We start from the raw sequence: 26,654 nt of genomic DNA, 5'->3' as shown, positions 1-26,654 counted from the left end.
ATTGTCGTCAGTACAGTAACATACTACTGGGTTTATTAAAATATGTTACTATGTCGCCCTTTGTTCTTGCCTACGTACTGTAACGGACGAATGATATCGCAGGATATATTAAGCTTACCTACCCTACACTATCTTTGGCAATTTAAAGCTGGAAGCGCGTGGGCAAAATCGCCAAAATGCCGAATCCACTACACAATAGTAGAGTCCTTACTGCCAAACCAGGTTTGGAAAGAGCCTTAACTGACGCTAAATGTTTTTTTTTAATTAAAAGCTTGAAATCAATTTTATCCTTATGCCGCCAAGAGACCTATAAAAAGGTCCCCCGTTCTATTCTAATTTCATTATTTCTTTTGACGAATCAAAATTGCATTAGTCTTACCATATTTTAATGTCTGGGCGTTATGATAACAAGTAAGTAAACATAAACAGGTGCTTGGATTTCCAATAGAAATCGAATTGCAAAAACACATATCAAACCAGAGGTTATGTTTATGTTATTACATATTATTACCTTGCATATACATACGAAATGTGTATGTGGAAAAACACTTAACTATTATTTAGGTCGATAGGAACTTTATGTACTTACCTACTTAGATAAATACCCTTTAGGTACTGTCAGAATACCACTAGTAGTTCCCTTGTTAAGGATAAAAAAACGGCCAAGTGCGAGTCGGACTCGCGCACGAAAGGGTTCCGTACAATTACATACGCAAAAAAAATCAAGTTTATTGTATGGGAGCCCCACTTAAATATTTAATTTATTCTGTTTTTAGTATTTGTTGTTATAGCGGCAACAGAAATACATCATCTGTGAAAATTTCAACTGTCTAGCTATCACGGTTCATGAGATACAGTCTGGTGACAGACGGACAGACGGACGGACTTACAGCGGAGTCTTAGTAATAGGGACCCGTTTTTACCATTTGGGTACGGAACCCTAGAAAATGTCGGCCGAGTCAGAAATGACCTTTTATCTGTCGGATAATTTAGCAGCTTTTAACTTGTGTAAATCCAATACGGGCGAATACTTAAACGGTGGTGAGCATGGGACCTAAGAAGTACATTGAGATAAATTTTGCTTAGAAATACAATAAAAATATTAACCATACAAAATAATTCAGCCCGCAATGTAAAGCAACACACATGTTATATAGTCACTGCCCACAAACGTTGACAGTTACCTTAAAAAGCTCGTATCTCGTAATGTCATGTCTCGTAATGTTTGCAGTACATTGCTGCTCAGTAAATTTTCAAAAAATAATTACGGGGTATTTATATAATTAAGTGTAACTTAAAAAACTTCTTAATTAATGATTACACGGATAAATTCTATATATGGTTTAATTTATTGCTCCTATTGGATTTACACACTCTATAGGTAGGTATTAAGACATTTACGTTTTATCGTATAATTATGCACACCTAAAAACCGCACAACTTATTACCCTAATGCAGGTGACTATTAGAACTATTTTCCACATATTCCCACTATTCCAGCCATTCTCTACCCTTCTCTAGCCTTCGTCTACGTTGCACCTTTTTCCAAAAAACCTTGCATTAAACCAGCCATTCTCAAAGTGTGCTCCGCGGACCCCTAGGGCTCCGCAAAGCCTCTGTTGGGGCTCCGCGAGAAAACTTGTAATAATAAGAAAAAAAACAGCTCTTCTACATCTGGTCCACAGTTACGAACGTAAATTTTTAATGTGGGGCTCCATCAAATATTTCGCGTTCCAAAAGGGCTCCGTCACCAAAAAAGTTTGAGATCCGCTGCACTATTCTATGTTTGTTTATTTGTGACGTATCCGAGGTCGTCAACCGCGACCCTCCCGCGATTTGATCTTGTTGCCGTCGTGTCCGACAAATCTGCCCGACGACGTCTAAATTAGATTTTATTGCGGGGCGTCTGCGTACGCGACTACCAAACAACACAGACCCCTCCCGTACTGACGTCTCCATTCAAAACGCATGGAGTAAACCCCTGGAATGAGTAATGGGGGACCAGATGTAATTGGTGGTGTTGATCAATTGCGATAGACAGACCATAAACAAGCGTTGATGAGGAGTGATTTCGACACGGTCGAACTTTGGCCCCGGTAAAATTCTAAGCATAAAAGATGGGCTATAAAAACATATTATTATCATATTTACAAATTTACAATATTTACCTTTAAGGTAATTTGAAATTAGTAATACTCTCATGTTAATTTATTGACTTGTCGTTGCGGTTAGTTTTGTTTCGCAGATTCATAATGACCATATACACTATACAGCAACACATTAGGTAACGTACCTATCTATTTCTATACCCTATAGTAATGGATCCTCCTTAGCCAAAACTTCGGATACACAAGTTTAAGGAACAACCTTCACTGCAGGATATTTGATTGACGCAGACCATGGCAGCACAGCCGGTGTGATATGGACTGCGAGAAGACATATGAGAAGATTCTCACCTTCATCAGCTCCTTCCCCTCCTCTGTGGACATGAGCGCTATAAGCGCATGTTCACACGGCTTGGGGCACACGCTAGTCGGTTCAGACAGCACGTCATTACACAGGATCATGTAGTTGTTGAGCGCGGCGCCACAGCCCGTGCGGTAGGCGCAGCGCGTGCGAGCTTCGAAGCACGGCGTGCTCACTGCGCCCGCAGCACAGGCTGCTAGCAGAGCCGCTAGCAGCCACATTACCTGGAAACAAGGAAAAAGTCAGTTTAGGAGATTAAGGATAAAACAATTTCAACTCGTCAGACCTACGAGTGTGCAGTGCACAATAGCAAATGTAAACAACATCGCCAATTTTCTCATAATCGTTGCAACGCTGCTATTAAATATGAGCCTGATTTAATTAAGCAATAAGAGTTGCAGGAAGGGTTTTACTTTACTTCATTTGTTTCGTTATAACGGATTATTTTGCTTTCATTATGTAAATGAACTTCTTTTACTCTATCAAAATATGGTCCGTCCCGAACCGAGCACCCAAAAATAAATAAGCACAAAAGATAATGCAAGAAAGCAAACAACATCATAAGATAATCCTTTGCATCCCTGTTCAAAGCGTAGCAATATAAACAAACCCAATCTCCGGATGACATAGCAAATGTAACATCTCAACTTGATAATAAATAAACATTTAATAATAATAAACAGGGCTCGACGACATGTCTGGCGTTCTTGGAAGGTGCGCGGGCGCTGGAAAACAAACAGAATCGAGGCACGTCCCGAGCACTTGCTACTAACTTACACGCGAGCCTCAATGCCGTAAGTCCGTAACATAGGCCAGGTAGGGATGACACTTTTTGGGACTAATATTTTTGTGTGCAGCAGGATCGCAAAATCGAATATGGTCAAATGTAGATGAAGCAATGCAAGCACACATTAAGAACAGCCTTAAAAAAGTTGTAAGTAAGCTAACTATATTAATAGTTTAATGCTCTCATTATCGATGTGTCGTACGGGGCAGTATTAATTTGTACATGTTATATTTATGTCTAACCAATGTATTCATCATCAGTAAATGAGTGCTGAGCCAGCACTGGGGTGGGGAATGTAGGCGACGGACCTGGCGACCTCTTTGCTGCGTGCGTGCTTTATGTTATCATATAATTCCAAAGCAATTTGTGAAACCTACGCACTGACTTGTCTCTGCGGCGAATCATCATTAAATTCATTATTATTTATGAGCTCAGAAAACAAGAGCAATTCTATTGTGTGTCCATCAAGTGACATCCCTAGACAGGGTCGGGTACGTAGGGTTAACAACTAAAAAATGAAAAATGAATAGGTCGCTACCATCAAGACTTAAAAAATATAACCCTAAAAATTGCTTCAAAATGTTTTACAAAACTTAAACAATCCTGTCTATGAGAATTGTTTGCAAGAAGTAGATTCATTAAATATTACATACCCTATTGAAATCTACTCTACCTAAATATGCCATTAGGTATTTCAGTAACAACAGGGGAATCCCAGCAATAGCGAGCACATTATGTTGACCGTTTTCACGGCAATATTGTCAATAACAATAATACCCACTTTTAAGATGAACATTTGCTAACCCTATTCACATGCAGGTTCGTCGTCCGTAGCCTGGATGCAAAAGAAAACAAAGTGACAATCGAGATGTCCACAATTCTTGCTTCAAGTGTTAAATTACAATAACAATGTCCGTGGAACACAATGTAGCCTTTATTTGTATAACAATAAAGGCTAACGACGTCAGGTACACGTCGTGCCACTGTTTAGTTTAATTATTAGTGGACGTGGTAGGTACATAAGTACATCTGAAGTGATATTTGAATGAGAATCGCTTAGTGTCTAGTCAGTTTTTCTACACTATGCTGTTTCAATTGTCATTTGTCACTGTAAATTAACACCACGGGAAAGCAAAGCAACCTAATGGTACCGTACCGATTCGATCCGCTGTATTTGCCCCGAGACAGCTCTTCGTCAATTACGTTTTTCCAAATCTCCCAACCCTTATCCAAGCGTAACAAAATCCAAACAGAGTTGCAGTTCGGTGGAAATTGGTAATTTTTTGATATTCGTATATGTTAAAGTAACTTTTATAACTACACAAGCACATGCACACCCTTGATTTAAAGGTTAAATTTATACTAAAGACAAAATCAATCATCGATTATTTCAAAGAATTTCTCGTGACAACATTACGTGACATCCGAGCAACATTTTTCTTTCACGACATGACACTTTAAATAGGTATCTAATCTAATCATCGAGATCCAAGAAACGTGGCGACATTTTTACCTCCAATCCAAACGGACTAGCGTTTAGCAGACGGGTGTGAAAAGCAAGACAAGTCAACACACAGCGGTCAAGTGCAAGGTGAAGATGCAACAAGATATTACTAACAGTAACAATTTAAACCAGCCATTGGTGGATCTTATGCCTTTGGAATAAGATTTCGAATAGTCAGTTAACCGTGGAAACGGTGATACATACTATACACAGTTACTGCTCTTAAACCTCGGCCAGTCTACGGTCACTTCAATCGAGTAGAGAAAATGTAAGGTTCATAAAATCAAGTATTTGTAAATCATCGACTTCTTAAATATCTAACTGGCGTTTGTTTGTTTACAAAAAATAGTAGTAAATTTTTTGTCCAATTAGATGCTATGCAAATCCCCTTGAAATCATAAAGTAGACCTACTTACAGTTAGTAGAATACCTTGCGTTTAAAAAAATCTGCTTTTAAGCAACAGGAACATGTTCACATTTAGTTCCCTTAGCGACAAAGTCCCAGAAAGCACAAAAAATCCAAAAGCTTGTCACCCACCCTAACTATTACTATTGCAACTACTCTTATGCTAAACACCTCTTAAGAATCTACCCCTAAAATTTGGCCATGTGATCGTCTAGTCTAGCGTTAGAACCCCTCGAAGTGAACCGCGGAACCCTAGATTCTTTAATGAGTATCGACTAAATTTTGGACTCCGGTATTATTCTATTATTACCTATATTTTAAAGAGTTTTATATTTATGGTACTGAAGATATATTAATATGAAACTAAAGAATATTTTAATAGTTACAGTAGTAAAAATAGTAGATTGTGTTGCTAGGGAGGGAATTGACATATTTACGGTGAGGCCGCACATCGAATCCTGAACGAAGCGAATGATTCCATAATTGAAAACTGAGCGTAGCGAAGCATTCTTAAAATAGTATTCCGAGCGTAGTGATGAAATTAATATTACAATTTTATTAATCTATTCGTGTAATGTAAATGCTGTTAAAGGCTTACTACATATGACATTATTTAGGTAATTGCAGCATATATGGTTAATATGAGGTTATAAATGTTATTGGAAAAATAAGTTTAAAAATGTTTTTGGTGAAGTCCCGCTACGCCTATTAAGCCTTCGGGATAACATACGAAGCAGCACTCCCAGGATAAGCCCATTTACACCCTAGCTTTTTAGGAAAAGTTATAATTATACTATCACCTTCTAAATGATGTGTGAGTCCACACGTACTGCTTCGCATGCTCGATGCGGGTCAGAAGGCCTTATCCCGATCCAAAACATCATTCGGGTCACCTATCCTAACATTGTAGCCAGATGGGCTATGACCAACGCTTCGCAACCTAAGCATTCCTAGATGATCTGATGAAAGAAGCGCCAAGTATCATCAGTCAATCAAAATTACTTCTTTTTTATGTTCAAAAGCTAGGGATACTAATCCCAATTCCCAGAACTAAAAGTATAGACTAAATTTCTAGTCTTTTAGATGTATAAACAAAGTACTAATGTTATTTGCTATATTTTATGAGACTGAAATATCAAGTTGAGCATTATTCCACTCAAATTCCCATTGGACTGCTCTTGCCTGCCAAGGGGTCCCTAAAACAAATCATTCTTCTATCCCAGAACGATCTGTATGCCTAAAACCAGCTTGATATTTTAAAAATTTATTTGGAAATACCTTAGAAACCTGATTGCAAAACTCAGTACCTCGTCTTTACTCCAAAAACCAGAAATTTAATAGATAAAAATAAAGATTTCATAGGAATTTTATTTATTTTCCCCAGATAAATTAAAAGTTAGAAAGATTTAGGCAAAAGAATCCTTTACCTTTTAAATACACATATTTTAGGTTAATGAAGCCATATTTTTAAGTCTTTAAAAGAAGAATTTATATCAACCATATCAGAGTCTTAGACCAATCATAAAAGAGACCCTACAGACAAATAGTGTATGACTCTACCCTATTTATAGTCCTACCCTCTGGCCCTACTCTATGTACACCCAAAGCACAGATCGCACTTACCATTGACCTAGTGCCTTGGAATATACACAAGTGTATCCCTACTAGAAGCTGGAAAGTTCGGTAGACCAAACCGAGATTAGCAAAACTAATGGTCCGTATATTTGACTCCCCCTCCTATGCTCGCAAGCCAAAGAATTAGGAGGTAAGTCGCCCTATTCCGTGTCTATCAGTGGATCGGAACCCTTTGCACACACCAGCACCAACCACATGAGAAGTCCTGCCGCAACTAAGACTAAGTATATAATAATAATCACGACAGAATCCTTCCCCGCAATCAGCACTAGCATGCGCCAGAGCACCGAAATATATAAATATATTTAATAGGGGACCAGATCCCAATTACTGCCGACTTTAGTGAGCTCAGATTACTCCGAATGGCACGCACGTGATGCCCTCACTTCCATCTAACAGCTGGGCTTTGAGACCTGGGAGATAGTTCATCTCTTATGTTGGTAAAGAAGAGATGCCAGGCCCTCTCAAGCCTGGAACTAAAAGACTCCTAACCACCCATCACCTTTAACACCGCCAGGCGTGATGAATGTTTAGTTGGACAAACTGTCAGTCCAAGCAATGATCTGGCTTCAAAAATAGCAAAAGACCCCATAGAAAAGACACTAAAATAACTAAGAGTAATTTTACTAGTATAATTTCTCACAAAACAAACAAACTAAATAAAAAAGTGAAATTCCCTTAGACACCATTATCCAAGCTTAACATTACGAAAATTACTTCTCGCAAAATTAAACCTAGACACAATTCCAAGTACCTGCTATGCAACGATATTGTCCCTGCATAACGTGGCGGCACTTAGAACAATACAGTGTAGAAAATTTCACTTCACGGCACTCAACACTACACACAACACATCAGTAAAGAATCTCCACTATAGTCCAAGTTTAGCGTTACGACGATATTGTCCCCGTAAAACCAAACACAGACCAATTCCAAGTCCTTGCTATGCAACGATATTGTCCCTGCATAACGTGGCGGCACTCGGAACAACTCAGTATCGAAAACTTTACAATAAAATAAACCCCATACATAGCAGCAAAGAATCTCCACAATAGTCTAGGTTCAGCGTTACGACGATATTGTCCCCGTAAAACCAAACGCAGACACAAATTCTAAGTTTAAATTTACCAAGATAATTCCAAGTAAAAACAAACAAAGAAAAAGTAGCAGAGAAACTTCGCTTACCAGTACGAAAATTACGCCCAAAAGCCAGAGTCACGACTAGTCCGATGGTTGAAGAATGAATGAATCCCCCCGTGCCCGCTCCAGCTATTTATACCCGAATTACTGGCGACTTACCGGCGACATAATGACGACATAACGGCGACTTAATAGCGACAGGCGACTTAACGGCGACTGGCGACATAACAGCGACATAATAGCGACATAACGGCGACATACTAGCGACATAATAGCGACAGGCGATTTAACGGCGACTGGCGACATAACGGCGACATAATAGCGACATACTGGCGACTTATTATGATAAACGTTATCCAAAAAGTACCAGGATACCAGAACCGAGAAAGAGGTTGTTCGCCCCATGGCACGTAACGATGCTCGACTCAAGGAGAACGTCATATGTCCAATTGCGCTTACTAAACCTTATGGCCTATACATTAATGTTTACTATCACTAAATGTCGATTCCACCGATATCTATCCCTTTCACGCATGCGGTGTTTGAAAAGGACCGAGACATTTACAACGACATCCACATTTCACGCACACATAGATAGCAGTTCAGTTTGAGGAGCCCAAACAAATAATAAAAGAAGGAGCGTTCTGAAATGCATTACGTATGAATCTGATATATTATTTTACTTTGACATTTTTAGTTTATTTCCGAATTCTTCGCTCACTTCGACGTGTTTTACGTTTATTAATAACAAATATGTTTAAAACAAATTCCGGAAATTAAGATTTAACTATCTTTTATACGTAAGTTTTACGATCAGAATGTAGTATCCAAAACGTTATTGCATGTCATATTGTACCAGGAGCAACAAAACGTCAGTTCGACATCCTGTCAAGCTGTCAGTCTCCGTGTCATTATCAGCGCGCTGCAATTTGTTATTGAACCTTTTTGTTTATTTCTAAGTTAAAAACAAGGGTTAATTTAACGAGAACACTAGTGTTAAATAGTAAAGCATGGAATTTAGTGCTTCAAGTTTCATCTGTCAGAATATTTAGTGGAATTATGAACGAAATATGCGTCTGAAGAGGATTTCAGTTTTACAAAGGTATATTTTCCCATCTTCTATGTTTTTGTAATGAAAAATGAGCTTAATACTAGGCTATAGGGATACGACCAGTCACAGCCGCCCCCGATTTAAGTTTATTAGAAATTATTACAGTAATTTATAAAAAACTTCAATCTACTCTAGATTAGTCGGAAATTTCCCCCCTTTTTCTAAACGTGTAGTGTGTATTCCAATACTAAGTGACCGCTAGTGACTCAGCTCTGAAATCAGTTCATTAGAACTCTGTCAATGAATAATGATGACTCTTTCCCCAGAAACTTCGCTCCGCCAGAAATACCAGGTTGTGAGTCCGGTAGGTTCTAATAACCCGTCCTTGCCAGTTCATCCCGGCAGCGGCGAGTATTCCTTCCCTCTATGCGCCGTACCCCTCCGTAGAAGAGCATCTAATGAAACAGCAAAGACTTTCCATGCAAAACGAAGAGACCTTTAATTTTTATAAGTACGAAGCCTTCAAGCCTCATCGCCAGAAATTCAAACCAAATTTCATTACCCTATCACCTCCAGTCACGTTTTTTGGCGCATGTCTTGTACTTGAATAAAATATACCGACTTAAGTTTGTTTGGGTGTTTTTTTTTTTTTATAAAACAAACTTAAATTTGACACAAATAAATACCCCATTATGGTATGATAAAATATTTTCGTCTAAACTAAAGCATCGCTTAATCAAAATAAATAACAATAAAATTATTTGCTCAATAATATACCTCACTTCCATGAAAACATATAATTGTACTTCATTAACCTCTTGAAAAGAGCCTCGCCCTTTCTAGACGCTCACGGCCCATCAAAATATGTCGAATGTCGGATATATCCCATCCAAGCCAAGGTGTGTAGAGTTTCGTATTGGGCTTATTACCTTGTGTAGTTCTGGCTACAAAAATCTACCCTTTAAATGGGTCTAGTCCAATGGACTTTAACCTACTGATAAGATTTTTCCAGCCAGATGTCCCATTTTCCCCCCCCGTTTTGTTCCCATTGCAAATGCCGACAAATCTAGTTTACTTTGATTACCCTTAAGCTTTTGTCTATCTGTATCAATCCATTCTTTCCAATACACAAATACATTCATCTACATTGGCTTTCATCATCTCACATACAAATCCTCACACTCATAACATTAAGCATAAACACTCAAATCATAATTTTCCTTCCTCATTCGCTCTTTCACTCGATCGATTACAGACAGCCAACGCCCCAACAAGTAATCAACAAAAAAAAAAACCAATTTATTATTTTATTAAAACTTGAATAATAATAATAAAAAAACACCTATCCTGGCCTGATCCAATACTAATTCATTATTTCTAGTTCTAGATGTTAAAAAAAAAAACTTGTGGCATTCATCCCGAGCCTACCCTTAAAAAAAAGATTTTTTTATTATTATTTTTATTTATTAATTACTATCGGTAAATATTTTTGACCAATTATTATGATTAATTAATTCACGCGAAGAAAAAAAAAATGCACTTATCTAACTTAATTTCACGATTCACTAGATTTTGCATTGACTTTTAATTGAAAGCTACATCGGAGATGACACCTCATGTCCCATTTGCCCCTGTCTTTTGCTCAACAATGTCGTTCAAAATCAATATTGTCACACCATTATGCAGTAAATCAGCGTTAGAGAAGTACAATTAGTTGCAGAGAAAACGACCCACCTTGCATACAATTTATGCAAGTGCTAACCGAAAATGTATAAGGATAGTGGAAAAAGGATCTGCACAAGCGCCTACCACTATGAAGGCATCGTGCAGAATGGAAGGTTTTTGGGTGAACAATTTGACGACCTCAGATGGTTGCGGCCCTCAATCATGAAGAATCGAGGAAAAGAACAAACGGAAAATACTGCCAACTGTACATGAAAATATAATCCTGAGTAACTCAATTTATTCCACTTACAACAAGGATTCTCTACAAAGAACAAAAAAAATTTTACGCAGTAATCATATATTAGCTAATTGTCATACAACTCCGGTCTCATCACCTTAGTACTGGGCAATTTTGGTTTAATGAACCTACCTAAGTCACTTATTTAAAACAAAACTGTACTAAAACCCCGGAATGAATTTCGTATAATGTAGAAACAAAATATGTATAATGACTACTTGTATTTGTACTACATTGCCTTTATATGATTAGTCCATTGACCAATCAAAATAATTCAATGATACTCTCAAATAAAAAACCATATGATATTTATAATGCTAATGATGATGATAGTGACGAATCATAAATTTTAAGAGACTACCATATATGCTGCAAAACATGTTCATTTTAATTTCCACCAATGATCATTAACAACCGCCCACAGCACTCACACCACAACCCCAAACATACAACAATGATTTCCCTTCATATCAAATTAGGTTTCAAAATCTATAACATAAAACATTTCCTATTTTTTTTTTTATTTGATTTTAGCTACCTCATATTAAAACAGTAGAAAAAAAAAAAAAATGTAAGTTACAAATATAGATTTTCTATTGAACGTTCAAAACTGTTCATTCTTCCTTGGTCGGTGTCTTTATGTCGTAGATTGTCTTGAAAATTCTCTGCAGTCCTTATGACGGTGGCAACAAGAAAACAGTGATTGTCTTTGCTTGGTTATACGAGCGTCTTGAAGACCGGCCACGTTGTCTCTTGTTTTACAAATTGTCAACACAAATATTCACCTTTCCCACTACTCTGAAGCTTTGTATTGTACTCTTGAAAACATGTAACCACTATTATTATTTTTACACTATAATTCACACACAATAAACCACACTAGACTTGTATCATAACACTTTTAGACTTTTAGGTATCCTAGGAACCAAGTACTTAACCTATTAACTTTGTTTTATAACACTGCACATGTGCATAACCATAATAACTGGTATAAGTAACATTTAAAGAATTTTGAAAGAAACAGACTATGGAACTAAAACAACTTGAATAGAAATGAAGCCCTAAAACGATCCAAAGCAAAGTAAAAAAAATTGCAACATTTGTCTAATAAAAATTAACCCAGTTCACAAAAAATACATAAAAGTTGAAACTTATTCACTACGCGAGACACGAACTTGGATCATAAGCATTTATATCCCGTTCATTAGTCTACCCTAGAGACCGTTAGACTATTAAGGCGTTAACAAACCAGACAAATTTAGCAATGGCTTTTACACACTGGATTTCTTTTATTTTTCAAGTGTGCGTAAAACACTTAATAAGATGATAACTAACTCAAAGATTTTTATTTATCATAACGACTGACTGATTGACTGACTAGTTCTGGTAGAAAACGCTTTTGGCATTAAGTCCGCCTTTTGTACGATTATTTTCTTTTGTGTAATAGATTAAATATAAATAAATAAGTAAATCCAAAACCGAACCGTGAATACCTACACATACAAATTATACGGAATGAAATTTACATCGCTATAGTCAAATAATCGCTACAATCAAAGTTGTAAGAAATGAAATCCACTGTATATAAATAATTTCATTCATATAAATGGTTTATTCCACAATTCTTTAAAAACAAATGAAGCAAAAGATAAATAATAGAAAATAATACATACTAAGTTTTCTGAGGTTCCATGTAATTTCGCCCAAATCACCTTCAGTGTGCACCTTGAGAATTCTTTTGTCTCCATCCTTGGCCCGTACGATCACCTGTCCACCTTGACTTTAAACATACTTGCAAAGACGTTTCCTTGAGTGTTTTATTAATCATCTTGCATAGTAGCTATGATGTGTGTGTCGACGATCATCAAAAAAAACACCTTGCTCTCTCCTTCTTCATTTAAATCTCGAGCCTTTACTGAAGCAACTGCACATCATTCGTCGTGTTTACTATCGCATAGGGAAACCATGATTAAAACATTGATTCTAACATGCAGATTGATTTTTCAGTCTGGTTAAGCTTCTCCTCTCTGTGTTCTTGTATATTTTCTGATTGCCTAGTACAGCAGTTGCGTGAACGCCTCTGCCAGTTGTAGCACGTCTTCGCGTTACCTTCAGCAACGCCACTGATTCCTACGTTGTTATAGAGCCTCTGTCTTGACTTTAAAAGTTGAGTAGACTTGTAAAATTCACTTATTTTTGACACTACTAAATTTCTCACTATCGCGAAATAAAAACAATGAAACTTGCGCACGTAAAATAATACTTTTTTTTTTTTCACTCAAATACGTGTTTTCACTTATTTGTGAACCTTGTCCGAGATAAGTCCTGCATTTGTATTTGTTTAAAACACCTTTTATTTCACACCTCCTAATAGCATATTTCTTGTTCAAAACAAAGTTGTCTTGTTTACTAGGCCGACATAACTGATTATAACTGAATTACCCTGATTTCATGGCCTACTTTGTTTATATGCGGCTAAACTAAACTTGTCAGTGTTCTTCATTTGTTTCACAAAAGCTTTTAATAATTAAAACACACTTTAAGTTAAATCTTTACGATTAAATTGACTTAAAAAAAACTAGAACCAGTAACGCGATGTTCACGGGCATACGGGTCTCATTCAACTGTCAACAAACGTTTCAGTCGTAATTTCTTTTTTAAATTCGAAACTATAACTTGATAGTCACGTTCGTCAGTAAAAACGGCGGTAATCTCGAAAATGTATGCGTAAAAAGCTGTCTTCCATAACCGCGCTCCAAACTATGCGTCGCGAATGAGTGTGGAGGGACCTTAAAAAAAAACTTGAACCCCGCGCTTGCCGTTGAATTGTATTTTACTTTATCGATTTTTAGAATTGATTTTCTTTATTTTTCTTATATTTAGCAAAATATACGAATAACGTCAACTATAACCCGTCAATGACAAGTAGCAACACCATTAACGAATGTCATTTACTTACGTTACTTACACACTATAATACTAGATTTACATTCGCGTCTCGTGGTTCGACTTATGGTTCGCACAGGAATGTAAACCGGGCTTAATAATATCACTATTCTCCGTCAGATGACGTATTAATGGCTGTCGTTTCCCGATCCGAAAATCTACATTGTCTATACTCATCCTTTTCTTTTAGGTGCCAGCACTAGTGCAAGACAAAGACAGTATGACTCTCTCTGTCTACACTTGAAATGAGACAGTCCTTTGACAAATTTTATTAAAACAATTACACATTATTAAAATGAATGATATTTTATAGCAATCGATGAATAATAATAATCAACCTTAAAATATGGAATAACAATAATAAAAGAAACCGTCATCTACAAATTAATTCGATCATTGCAATTCAAAAACCGTCTAAAGTACGATATATACTAGCTCTAACTTTACATGTATTTCAAAATTTTATAATTTGGTAAAATTTATCAACAGGAAGACTATCTTTTACTGCATAAATAAAAATGGCAATTTATTTATTTATTATTTTCGATACTAAATGAAATTGATCGTGCGAACTCGTCTTTTTGCATAAACGTCATTCTCTATGACCACACGCACACATACATTTCCTACAACCAGCAATACGCACACATACACTATGCGACGAAATTAAAAACACGTTCTGACACTCCTGACAATACACCAAACAGGACCTACACAAATTGGTCGGATTCAAAGAATGATTTCGAAATTAATTTGTCTATAGCTCGTGAAGCTGACTTAGATATAGGACCCCTATAGATGGCGCTAGTAAATTAAGATTAAAATTAACAAAAACGCTAATATTATATCATCTAAGGTTTTTAATTTTTATGTAAAATCATTTGAATGGTAAAAACGCTTTTATACAATGCGAAAAAGTCAATAATTGATCTAATAATCTTAAACCATAAACTACTTCTAGAGTAAGATGGAACATTCCTCTTTCCTTTTCTAGCTTTAAATTATTATTATTTTTGTCTATGGTATACTTTCGCTGTCACCAATCCGCCATATTTCGGATCCTGTAATTTATTGTAGTTTTTTCTTCATAAGATGACTTTTATCAGATTACTACGGCAAAAATACATTGGTGAACTAAATTTAATGACAGAATTTTAAAACAAAGAATATTCTCCTAGGGTTTCATAACGTTTTCGCGAAATCGGACAAATATATTTCAAACGTCTAATAAAATGAAAGTACCTAGTATGTTATAGAATGAACAGTGAATTTTCTCGTCAAATAAATGATGTTCCCAGTGTCCTCAAACAAGTACAAGTTTCAGACTGCACAACAGATTTCTAAATGAGCCTACACAGTGCGGATGAAATAGATTAATAGTTGAAAACCATCGCTTCAAACAAGGTAAGATTACGTTCTTGTTTCTTCTTTTAGACAAGTTATTGCTGTTTGAAAGCTGTTAAAAAACTACTATATCACTAATCAGAAAATATTTGTTGGAAGTTTGTCCTATTTTTCACTTAATCTACTTTTCGGACTGACCTTAACTGTTACAACCTAGCTTTTGAATCTCCCATTCCACCACTATCACTTTACTTGAAATGCTTATGTGTGACGTGACGTGTTATGTTGCCTTATTGTTATGCTTTGTGCAACAACATGACTTTTCTTTTATTGAAAACCGACAAGGATCAAAGTAAAATTCAGTGTTTTTTTTTTTTTCAGCAAGCTGATAACTATTGAAATGTTTCCCGGTGCTTAACATACATGACTGTTATCGAAGACAGAAATTGTAATTATGCCGTGAGAACTCCCTTTGCTGGTTTTAAAAGTAAGTACTCTGTAAACATTCAAATACTCTTAAGTGGTCCTACTGTATATAGAATTTAAAAAAGAATGTTGTCGCTCTAGAAAAGATAATTGGCAATTTTTTCTGAAATAAGGCTTTCCGAACTTGAAAATGCAATATATTATAAAAAACATAATTGTATGATAACTCTAAGATTTTAATGTGGTTTTCGCCTATGAGTAGAGTAATTATTGAAAAAGGTTTAGGTATATAATTTGTTAAGGTCTTGCGTAACCCTTGCGAAGTTAGGGCAGCTCGCTAGTAATGAATATGTATTTTCTCTTAACAAGGAACCCGCTGTTGTTTAACAACTTGAAGTATGTAGACCTAAGACCCTTCTGTCAGCACAAACCATCTATCATTCAAGAAGGTTCTTAATCAATATTACATACTTGCTCACTTACTGACATGTATTCTTTTTCCCTGCTGAATTAATTAAATATTGGAAGCAATTTTCAGAAACACATTCTTAAACTATACTATCTGTTGCCACAATTTATTTCTACTTGCCTATGCATTAATCATTTTAGACTGAGCGACTTAACCATTTGGAGTGAGCGCCTTAATTTTTCCGGAATGGACACTAAATATCATTTTAATGTTAACTATCTACTCATTTATTTGACTGGTAATAACTATTCTTCTTTTGCAATAAATTTACCATTATATGCCGAATTTTTCAGCAAGCAACCTAGTTGCCAGCCGACCGTGGTATTTCAAGTCGAGCGAAGAAAATTTCCATTGCTGCTTTCATGGGTCCTTCCAAATGTTTCGACAATTCCCTAGTAAGTACGAATATAACTAACTACTATGCCACCTAGAACGCAATTTTTAGACCAAAACCTACTTAGAAATAAAAAAACTTAAGTTTTTCCCATTGTTCAAAAAAATCTGAACTATTTATTCCCACTTTCCTTACTTAACCGCAAAGACCCTACCTCTAATGAATAATAAACACTTAGTTAGACTAATAAATATAGCCTATTTGAACTAACTTTTAACATCTTTAAATTCAGTGTTTCTCGGAGGACTGTCTGAGCCACAGCATCGTTTATCCAGCTGACTTCAATGTACATCTACTGACTGCTTCTTCTTATGGAAGGTATTTTGCCTCCTCATATTAAAACCTTATTACAAGCTAAAAAAAAACTCATGACAAGTCTGACATTAATATTTCAAAACTGAATGGTGACTTCCCCGTGAAAAAGCAAAGAGATGAAAACTGTTATTTAGTCTAACATACCTTATGCTAACTCTGTCGACTTAGTGTACACTTAATCTAGCTTATCTATGACCTAACCCTGGAAATGAGTCCTGTAAGGCAAAGATTCTCAAACTTTTTTGGATTTTGAAAAATTTAAGCACTGCCTATGAAATCTAAAATTTCCCATGGATGTATTTGTATATATTGTTATTATCATAACATTGCCGAGCTTTGGAAGAGTACATGCGACTGTGTACCCGACTAAATGCAGACTAGTTTTGTTGAAGTAGCCTCATATTTCAATACACTTCACAAGACTTAAAAGTAATGACGCGCCCCCGCGAATGGATGTCTGAAGAAAAATATTGTTGTTTTGCCCAGCTAAAACTGACTCTAAAGCTACTTATTTTTACTCTTCATTAACTGAGATTTCTAACACTTGTCTATTTTATTTCAGGCTACCAAGGGCTACTGATACTTCAATACTTCAGTTCGATGGCCGTATTTCAAGAATTTTGCTGCAACGATAGCTGCCGTCTGCACTGCATACTACAGAAAAATGAGCCTAATGTTCTTTCTCCATGTTAGGTACTTAGAATGCTAACTTAAACAACTATATATTATTATTTTACTGTAATCAGAACATGATTGAAAAATACCGTCAGCAGATCAGTACTGTAATCCTAAATCAACCTATGATAATACATACACTACAACTTATGCTTATGTATGCACACCGTTCGTCCAGATGCTTTAGGGCGTTACATATATTAATCGATTTTCATGAAGTTATTTGAGCGAGAACAAGGCAGCTCTCAGATGCCCAGTAGATAATTGTAATGACTATAACAGTAAACTATACACATTTCAACGCTATTCCTGGTAAATATTGAGACTTTTAGGGTTCCGTACTAAAGAGTATATAGATAAATATCCATACATATGTGTATGTCCCACTAAATTTCTAATAATAATTGTATGATGTACTATTACTTGATATTTTAGACTAAATTTCCTATCATGTGCGTTAGATAACTGCTTGTCAGGCGTACCCACTCAAATCCTTGTTCATACATCCATAGATACACGTTCATCCTATAGTAGCAAATGTATGATGTCTACATACACCAATCAACGTGAACTTAATTCTAACATATATGTGATGGTCCCTTAGAGCTACGCTCAAGTCATGAATTGTGAATAGCTACCTTTTTTTTTCAATATGGAAGGCAAAGAACAGCCAAGCCACTTGAATGTAAGTGATAACCGTCGCACCGCAAAACCAAAGGATTGCAAATGCGTTGTCGGCATTCAAGATAGGAGAATAAGAAAGTTACAGAATACGCCCCCTCTTCCCTAGTATTTTTGCGTGTAAATGGACAATTACACGCCCCCATAATTTTTCAACTAAAGCATACCTACTTCTTACACAAGTAGTTATCTTAGCCTAGATTATCTTAGGTAAGCTTATTTCTAGACTATTGGCAACGGCCTCCTAGCTCAAACGGTAGCGATCCTGTCTATAAATGTAGCCTGACAGAGGCATGCACCTACGTGTATTTTACCACAAATATGTGCTCCCAAGTCTTGAATATTATTTATTTATTTATGTATGTACTTTATCGATATAGGTATGCACTACGCCACCTAGTATAGGGAGCGTGCATGAACTAGAGGGCAATGCAATTATATAGGGGGCAGCACATAAGCAGTCAGATTTTTGGTATGAAATGTAAATGTGAAGCTTATGCTTCCGATGTAACCCACAAGATGGCGGCACCCACTATGCTTACGAAAACGTACGAGAACGGTAGATGGCAGCACTTTCTTTGTCAATGTGCATATTTATGTTTCCGATTCAGGCCACTAGATGGCAGACCCTCCAACGCTATAGACCGTCCGCGTTTGCTTACACTGAGGTTAGATTGATATGTGAAGCTGTTCCGAACTATTTATTTATTTATTTCATTGTTATTATTGGTACCTGCGAAGGAGCTAATTCTTAACGAATCTATGACGCGCGGGAAATAAGTGAAAGCTTTTGCTTAAAATAGCCATTTTAAGTGATAAAGTTATACTATATGAGTTTTAATTATGCTATTTTGTTTTTCAGATATCAAGAACGCAAGAAAATGAATCTACCATTGATTTTTATGATGACACACATCCTAGCTCATGAATATGAAAAGGAATCCCCACCCTACGGCTGGAAAAGAAATGAAAATAGTAGAACTAGTTTATTTTTATGAATCAGTAATTCAGGGATTTTTATTTTATTTCTATGTGTACATGGAAACTTGCTAATAATAAAATATTTGTTTCATGACTTTTATTCAAAACCACGACAAAAATAGTAACTATTGAATAATAAACAATGTTTCAAGACTTATTTAAATCTACAATAATAACAGAGTCCAAAATCAAGTGTACCCACTCCATTTCACGCCAACAAAATGTAGCCAAAGGCTACTTTTGCATAACTATATTTTGAAAACCCATAGTAACCCAGGTAAATTAAATCCTGCGTCACGGCTTCCACCAAAATGTCACCCACCCTAACTATTACTATTGCAACTACTCTTATGCTAAACACCTCTTAAGAATCTACCCCTAAAATTTGGCCATGTGATCGTCTAGTCTAGCGTTAGAACCCCTCGAAGTGAACCGCGGAACCCTAGATTCTTTAATGAGTATCGACTAAATTTTGGACTCCGGTATTATTCTATTATTACCTATATTTTAAAGAGTTTTATATTTATGGTACTGAAGATATATTAATATGAAACTAAAGAATATTTTAATAGTTACAGTAGTAAAAATAGTAGATTGTGTTGCTAGGGAGGGAATTGACATATTTACGGTGAGGCCGCACATCGAATCCTGAACGAAGCGAATGATTCCATAATTGAAAACTGAGCGTAGCGAAGCATTCTTAAAATAGTATTCCGAGCGTAGTGATGAAATTAATATTACAATTTTATTAATCTATTCGTGTAATGTAAATGCTGTTAAAGGCTTACTACATATGACATTATTTAGGTAATTGCAGCATATATGGTTAATATGAGGTTATAAATGTTATTGGAAAAATAAGTTTAAAAATGTTTTTGGTGAAGTCCCGCTACGCCTATTAAGCCTTCGGGATAACATACGAAGCAGCACTCCCAGGATAAGCCCATTTACACCCTAGCTTTTTAGGAAAAGTTATAATTATACTATCACCTTCTAAATGATGTGTGAGTCCACACGTACTGCTTCGCATGCTCGATGCGGGTCAGAAGGCCTTATCCCGATCCAAAACATCATTCGGGTCACCTATCCTAACATTGTAGCCAGATGGGCTATGACCAACGCTTCGCAACCTAAGCATTCCTAGATGATCTGATGAAAGAAGCGCCAAGTATCATCAGTCAATCAAAATTACTTCTTTTTTATGTTCAAAAGCTAGGGATACTAATCCCAATTCCCAGAACTAAAAGTATAGACTAAATTTCTAGTCTTTTAGATGTATAAACAAAGTACTAATGTTATTTGCTATATTTTATGAGACTGAAATATCAAGTTGAGCATTATTCCACTCAAATTCCCATTGGACTGCTCTTGCCTGCCAAGGGGTCCCTAAAACAAATCATTCTTCTATCCCAGAACGATCTGTATGCCTAAAACCAGCTTGATATTTTAAAAATTTATTTGGAAATACCTTAGAAACCTGATTGCAAAACTCAGTACCTCGTCTTTACTCCAAAAACCAGAAATTTAATAGATAAAAATAAAGATTTCATAGGAATTTTATTTATTTTCCCCAGATAAATTAAAAGTTAGAAAGATTTAGGCAAAAGAATCCTTTACCTTTTAAATACACATATTTTAGGTTAATGAAGCCATATTTTTAAGTCTTTAAAAGAAGAATTTATATCAACCATATCAGAGTCTTAGACCAATCATAAAAGAGACCCTACAGACAAATAGTGTATGACTCTACCCTATTTATAGTCCTACCCTCTGGCCCTACTCTATGTACACCCAAAGCACAGATCGCACTTACCATTGACCTAGTGCCTTGGAATATACACAAGTGTATCCCTACTAGAAGCTGGAAAGTTCGGTAGACCAAACCGAGATTAGCAAAACTAATGGTCCGTATATTTGACTCCCCCTCCTATGCTCGCAAGCCAAAGAATTAGGAGGTAAGTCGCCCTATTCCGTGTCTATCAGTGGATCGGAACCCTTTGCACACACCAGCACCAACCACATGAGAAGTCCTGCCGCAACTAAGACTAAGTATATAATAATAATCACGACAGAATCCTTCCCCGCAATCAGCACTAGCATGCGCCAGAGCACCGAAATATATAAATATATTTAATAGGGGACCAGATCCCAATTACTGCCGACTTTAGTGAGCTCAGATTACTCCGAATGGCACGCACGTGATGCCCTCACTTCCATCTAACAGCTGGGCTTTGAGACCTGGGAGATAGTTCATCTCTTATGTTGGTAAAGAAGAGATGCCAGGCCCTCTCAAGCCTGGAACTAAAAGACTCCTAACCACCCATCACCTTTAACACCGCCAGGCGTGATGAATGTTTAGTTGGACAAACTGTCAGTCCAAGCAATGATCTGGCTTCAAAAATAGCAAAAGACCCCATAGAAAAGACACTAAAATAACTAAGAGTAATTTTACTAGTATAATTTCTCACAAAACAAACAAACTAAATAAAAAAGTGAAATTCCCTTAGACACCATTATCCAAGCTTAACATTACGAAAATTACTTCTCGCAAAATTAAACCTAGACACAATTCCAAGTACCTGCTATGCAACGATATTGTCCCTGCATAACGTGGCGGCACTTAGAACAATACAGTGTAGAAAATTTCACTTCACGGCACTCAACACTACACACAACACATCAGTAAAGAATCTCCACTATAGTCCAAGTTTAGCGTTACGACGATATTGTCCCCGTAAAACCAAACACAGACCAATTCCAAGTCCTTGCTATGCAACGATATTGTCCCTGCATAACGTGGCGGCACTCGGAACAACTCAGTATCGAAAACTTTACAATAAAATAAACCCCATACATAGCAGCAAAGAATCTCCACAATAGTCTAGGTTCAGCGTTACGACGATATTGTCCCCGTAAAACCAAACGCAGACACAAATTCTAAGTTTAAATTTACCAAGATAATTCCAAGTAAAAACAAACAAAGAAAAAGTAGCAGAGAAACTTCGCTTACCAGTACGAAAATTACGCCCAAAAGCCAGAGTCACGACTAGTCCGATGGTTGAAGAATGAATGAATCCCCCCGTGCCCGCTCCAGCTATTTATACCCGAATTACTGGCGACTTACCGGCGACATAATGACGACATAACGGCGACTTAATAGCGACAGGCGACTTAACGGCGACTGGCGACATAACAGCGACATAATAGCGACATAACGGCGACATACTAGCGACATAATAGCGACAGGCGATTTAACGGCGACTGGCGACATAACGGCGACATAATAGCGACATACTGGCGACTTATTATGATAAACGTTATCCAAAAAGTACCAGGATACCAGAACCGAGAAAGAGGTTGTTCGCCCCATGGCACGTAACGATGCTCGACTCAAGGAGAACGTCATATGTCCAATTGCGCTTACTAAACCTTATGGCCTATACATTAATGTTTACTATCACTAAATGTCGATTCCACCGATATCTATCCCTTTCACGCATGCGGTGTTTGAAAAGGACCGAGACATTTACAACGACATCCACATTTCACGCACACATAGATAGCAGTTCAGTTTGAGGAGCCCAAACAAATAATAAAAGAAGGAGCGTTCTGAAATGCATTACGTATGAATCTGATATATTATTTTACTTTGACATTTTTAGTTTATTTCCGAATTCTTCGCTCACTTCGACGTGTTTTACGTTTATTAATAACAAATATGTTTAAAACAAATTCCGGAAATTAAGATTTAACTATCTTTTATACGTAAGTTTTACGATCAGAATGTAGTATCCAAAACGTTATTGCATGTCATATTGTACCAGGAGCAACAAAACGTCAGTTCGACATCCTGTCAAGCTGTCAGTCTCCGTGTCATTATCAGCGCGCTGCAATTTGTTATTGAACCTTTTTGTTTATTTCTAAGTTAAAAACAAGGGTTAATTTAACGAGAACACTAGTGTTAAATAGTAAAGCATGGAATTTAGTGCTTCAAGTTTCATCTGTCAGAATATTTAGTGGAATTATGAACGAAATATGCGTCTAAAGAGGATTTCAGTTTTACAAAGGTATATTTTCCCATCTTCTATGTTTTTGTAATGAAAAATGAGCTTAATACTAGGCTATAGGGATACGACCAGTCACAAGCTTCGGATCGGCTCCCGCGCACGCTAACCAGCGCTCAAACACGTTCCCGGCTCATTATTGCGTGTCGTTTAGCGCCAACTGATAGCGCAAACAGCTACCGGCTACACCAATGTTTGCTGAGCTAGAATTCTTTAGTGGAGACGTTAAGAAGCAAGTCAACGTTACGTAAAACTACTGTCATATCTTTAGCAAAAGTTAGAGGCGTTACAGTTAAATTTGTCGAAAATGTATCAGTAAAATTGTTTTAAATTCATTACTGCAAGATATATGCATATCTTAAAATACTGTTTTTTATTCCCAACAGAGCACATAGTAATGAAGATTAGGAAGTACATATAACATAAGTATTTAATGGTAGAGCCCGTCTGCGCTAAGCCTATAGTCTCCAAATTGTACGTCAAGTATGGTGAAGTATACTTGAGCAGTTAGTCACTCCCAGGTCACAAATTTAGGCTAGGCGGACTTTAGCTTAGGTAAGAATCACGGCAGAGACCTACAAGAAATCAATACTGCACCTGGCTTGTCGTCAGCTACATTACTATAAGTACCTACTACCTACTACCAAGGTACTACTACCGGTGGGATATTAGCTCTACTGATAACTATAAGAACAGGGTTTTCATTTTCAGTCTCAAATTTTTTTTAAACTTATACCCACATATTTTCAAATGAAATAATTTTAATATCGTTAATTTTCTTTATTTGAAAATATTTATGTTTATTTAATTTGCCTGTACCTGAATTTTAAGATTTAATAACGTATTTTTGTAGTGTGTGTGTGAGAAAAGGGGAACTAGGTTTGTTATGAGACATCTCTCTCGCAATCAACGCTCATTTACAGTGAGTACAGTGTACTTACAATACTCACTGTAAACCGTAACTTTTTTAGGAAGTTGTATTTTTACAATTATCGGAAAGATTACATTATTACTTAATAAAGTCGGACTTTTTATTACCCTACTGTGCGTAAAGCATCTTTATAATTAAGTTTATTAAGTGATATTCTTACATAACAGTGAAATCCTTACTTACATAAATTTTCGTATAGTCATAAGGTTGCATGTACCTAGCTTGTCAGTACTTTTATTAATACAAAGAGTATTACAAAAAAATATAACAATTACACATAAAATAAATAATAAAACTAAAACTAACTACGATTGTAATAACTAAAGCTAAAAATTAAAAATAGTAGTATAGTATAGTATAGTCATGGTTTCAATCACCAAAAAGCATTGATGATATCGTCTCATTCTTACGAAACTACCTAATGGCAATTACATTAAAACAAGTGATTTAGATAACACTATCGCGCTTTAGATAAGACCGTGCATTGCGTTATGTGTTGATTCTGTTGTAACCATAAACGCTGACCCATAAGACTAACGACTAATGAACCGAGATGAAAGACTTGCAAATACCAGGTTATAATAGTTATTATGTCTCAAAATTTGCAATCTTTGTGTGAATGTATTTGTTCGCCGGTTGTAGGCATTTTGTTAATGAGGTTATCACTTTTTGAGTTCTGAATGATCTTCTTTGAAATATAGCGTAGCGAGAATACGAGTACATGGCTATTAAGATTGTTTCATTGAGTACTGAGGCTGCAAGATTGCACTTCCGATATCTTTAAAACAGTTATAGTATTTTTGTAAGGTACCTAAATAGGAACGTGTTCTTCACCACACCGCACTCCGTACCACCATGTGTGCATATAGGTAAGCGAGACCTAAAAATGGCTCAACTATCCTAGTATATATATACATAAATATAAAAGCAAACTATTCTTAAAGGTCGTCACAAGGGGGTAATATTTGGTATCCAAGTTTCGGCTGTAGGTACGACTAATGGCTAGCTAAAAGATATTCTAGTTCCGCAAAACCCTTATCTGAAGGTACATTTTAAAAGAGGTACAAGGATTAAGCCTGATACCTAAGCCTCTTAGATTCAAGGAACCGTTGCATCGCAATCTGACCCATTTGAATTTCATTCCCACCAGATAGAGTTACTGAAGTGCTCATAACATTCAAAGTTATGAACACCGCGAAACTGACGCCAAACTCCAACGGACTTAAAGTAGTTAAAGTACGCTTGCGTGTACCCTAAGTGTCTTTTTTCGTTGCATTTTAGTTAAATATATGTTAATTAAAGATCCACTTATTTTGCAAGAGGCACAAAGCACATTTTTTCGGGAAGTAATATTTAAAGTGTTCCTTTTGCGTAAGTACTTACGAGTAGATGTGTTTTTATAAAATAAATTTGAGCCTGAAACTTCTTGCTTAACGCTTAATTAAGTCTTTTAGAACAGCCAAAGAATACGAAGGAAATTAAATGGACGGGGATAGCCTAAAATATTTAAAAACTAAATTCCGCCCCATATACTCGTAGGTGAGATTAAAATGACGATAAAAAAAACTCAAGCAGCAATTTTCTCCGCTAAACACAGGAGCCGTTTCTCTAAAATGCCAGACAAAAAAGGGATGGTACCATAAAATAGGTTCAGGTAGCAATTCCTAAGCCTCTTGTAATTGTCCAATTGTGCATCCAGATGAAACATATTAACCTCCATTAGACTCTACGTACAAAAGACAAGGGATCAGGCTTAGCAAAAGTTTTTTTAATAATCGTGCCGAACACTTGAAGTGTAGCTTTACCGTAGAAAAGTAAAAAGTTTAGATTTTTTTTTGGCAAGAAACAAAATCTCAAATGCTGGTTTCCTGACATCTCAATGCGATGTATGAAATCATAAATCACCGAAAAGGTTGTCTGCAAGACAAATTCGTGGCATGTGGCGTGCAGCTGCAGGGATACGCGCTGAATCGACCATTTATAATGAAATGACAACTTGAATACAGCGAGACCGTGCCTATACAGTGCATAGATGCAATTATTGAAAGAGTTCTATCTTAACATAAACACCTGTGTCTGTGTAATAAAAGGTGCACGTATCTGATATAGCATTATTAGTTTAGAAAAGGAAGAAAGCGGAACCCTTATAGAATCACTTTGTTGTCCGTCTGTCTGTCAAGACCCTTTATACGCTATACGCGTAGAGGTATCGAGTTGAAATTAAAACCATATACTCAGGTCTACAGTCCCTTTGAAGCTGTGAAAAAATCAAACTTCTAATTTAATGTAATAAAAGATACGGCCGTTTATGCCGCAAAAACGTATATTTCGACACACTCAAGGGAATCAAAATTTATAGAGTACTTTCCGTTGACCTAGAACTAGAACTATGAATTTTTACGGAAAACTCGATAGGCGAGTCCAACTCGCACTTGTCCGGTTGTTATAATACATCTAAATAAACAATGATAAGTTT

At 36.4% G+C, this 26,654-nt stretch overlaps 1 protein-coding gene across 1 annotated transcript in view; it reads right to left on the bottom strand.

Annotated features, from left to right (window-relative positions):
- LOC134749530 (growth arrest-specific protein 1-like) overlaps positions 1-26,654 on the bottom strand; it is a 34,582-nt gene that overhangs the window by 2,800 nt on the left and 5,128 nt on the right. Inside the window, exon 2 of the mRNA XM_063684497.1 lies at positions 2,457-2,690. Coding sequence (XP_063540567.1) covers positions 2,457-2,687 — 231 coding nt within the window. The 5' untranslated portion in view covers positions 2,688-2,690. The remainder of the gene's footprint in view (positions 1-2,456; positions 2,691-26,654) is intronic.

This window comes from Cydia strobilella, chromosome 18 (genome assembly GCF_947568885.1).
Source record: "Cydia strobilella chromosome 18, ilCydStro3.1, whole genome shotgun sequence".
In the NCBI taxonomy this organism is placed as follows: domain Eukaryota; kingdom Metazoa; phylum Arthropoda; class Insecta; order Lepidoptera; family Tortricidae; genus Cydia; species Cydia strobilella.
Note: the sequence above shows the minus strand (reverse complement) of the source record. Positions and strands in the feature narration are given on the sequence as shown.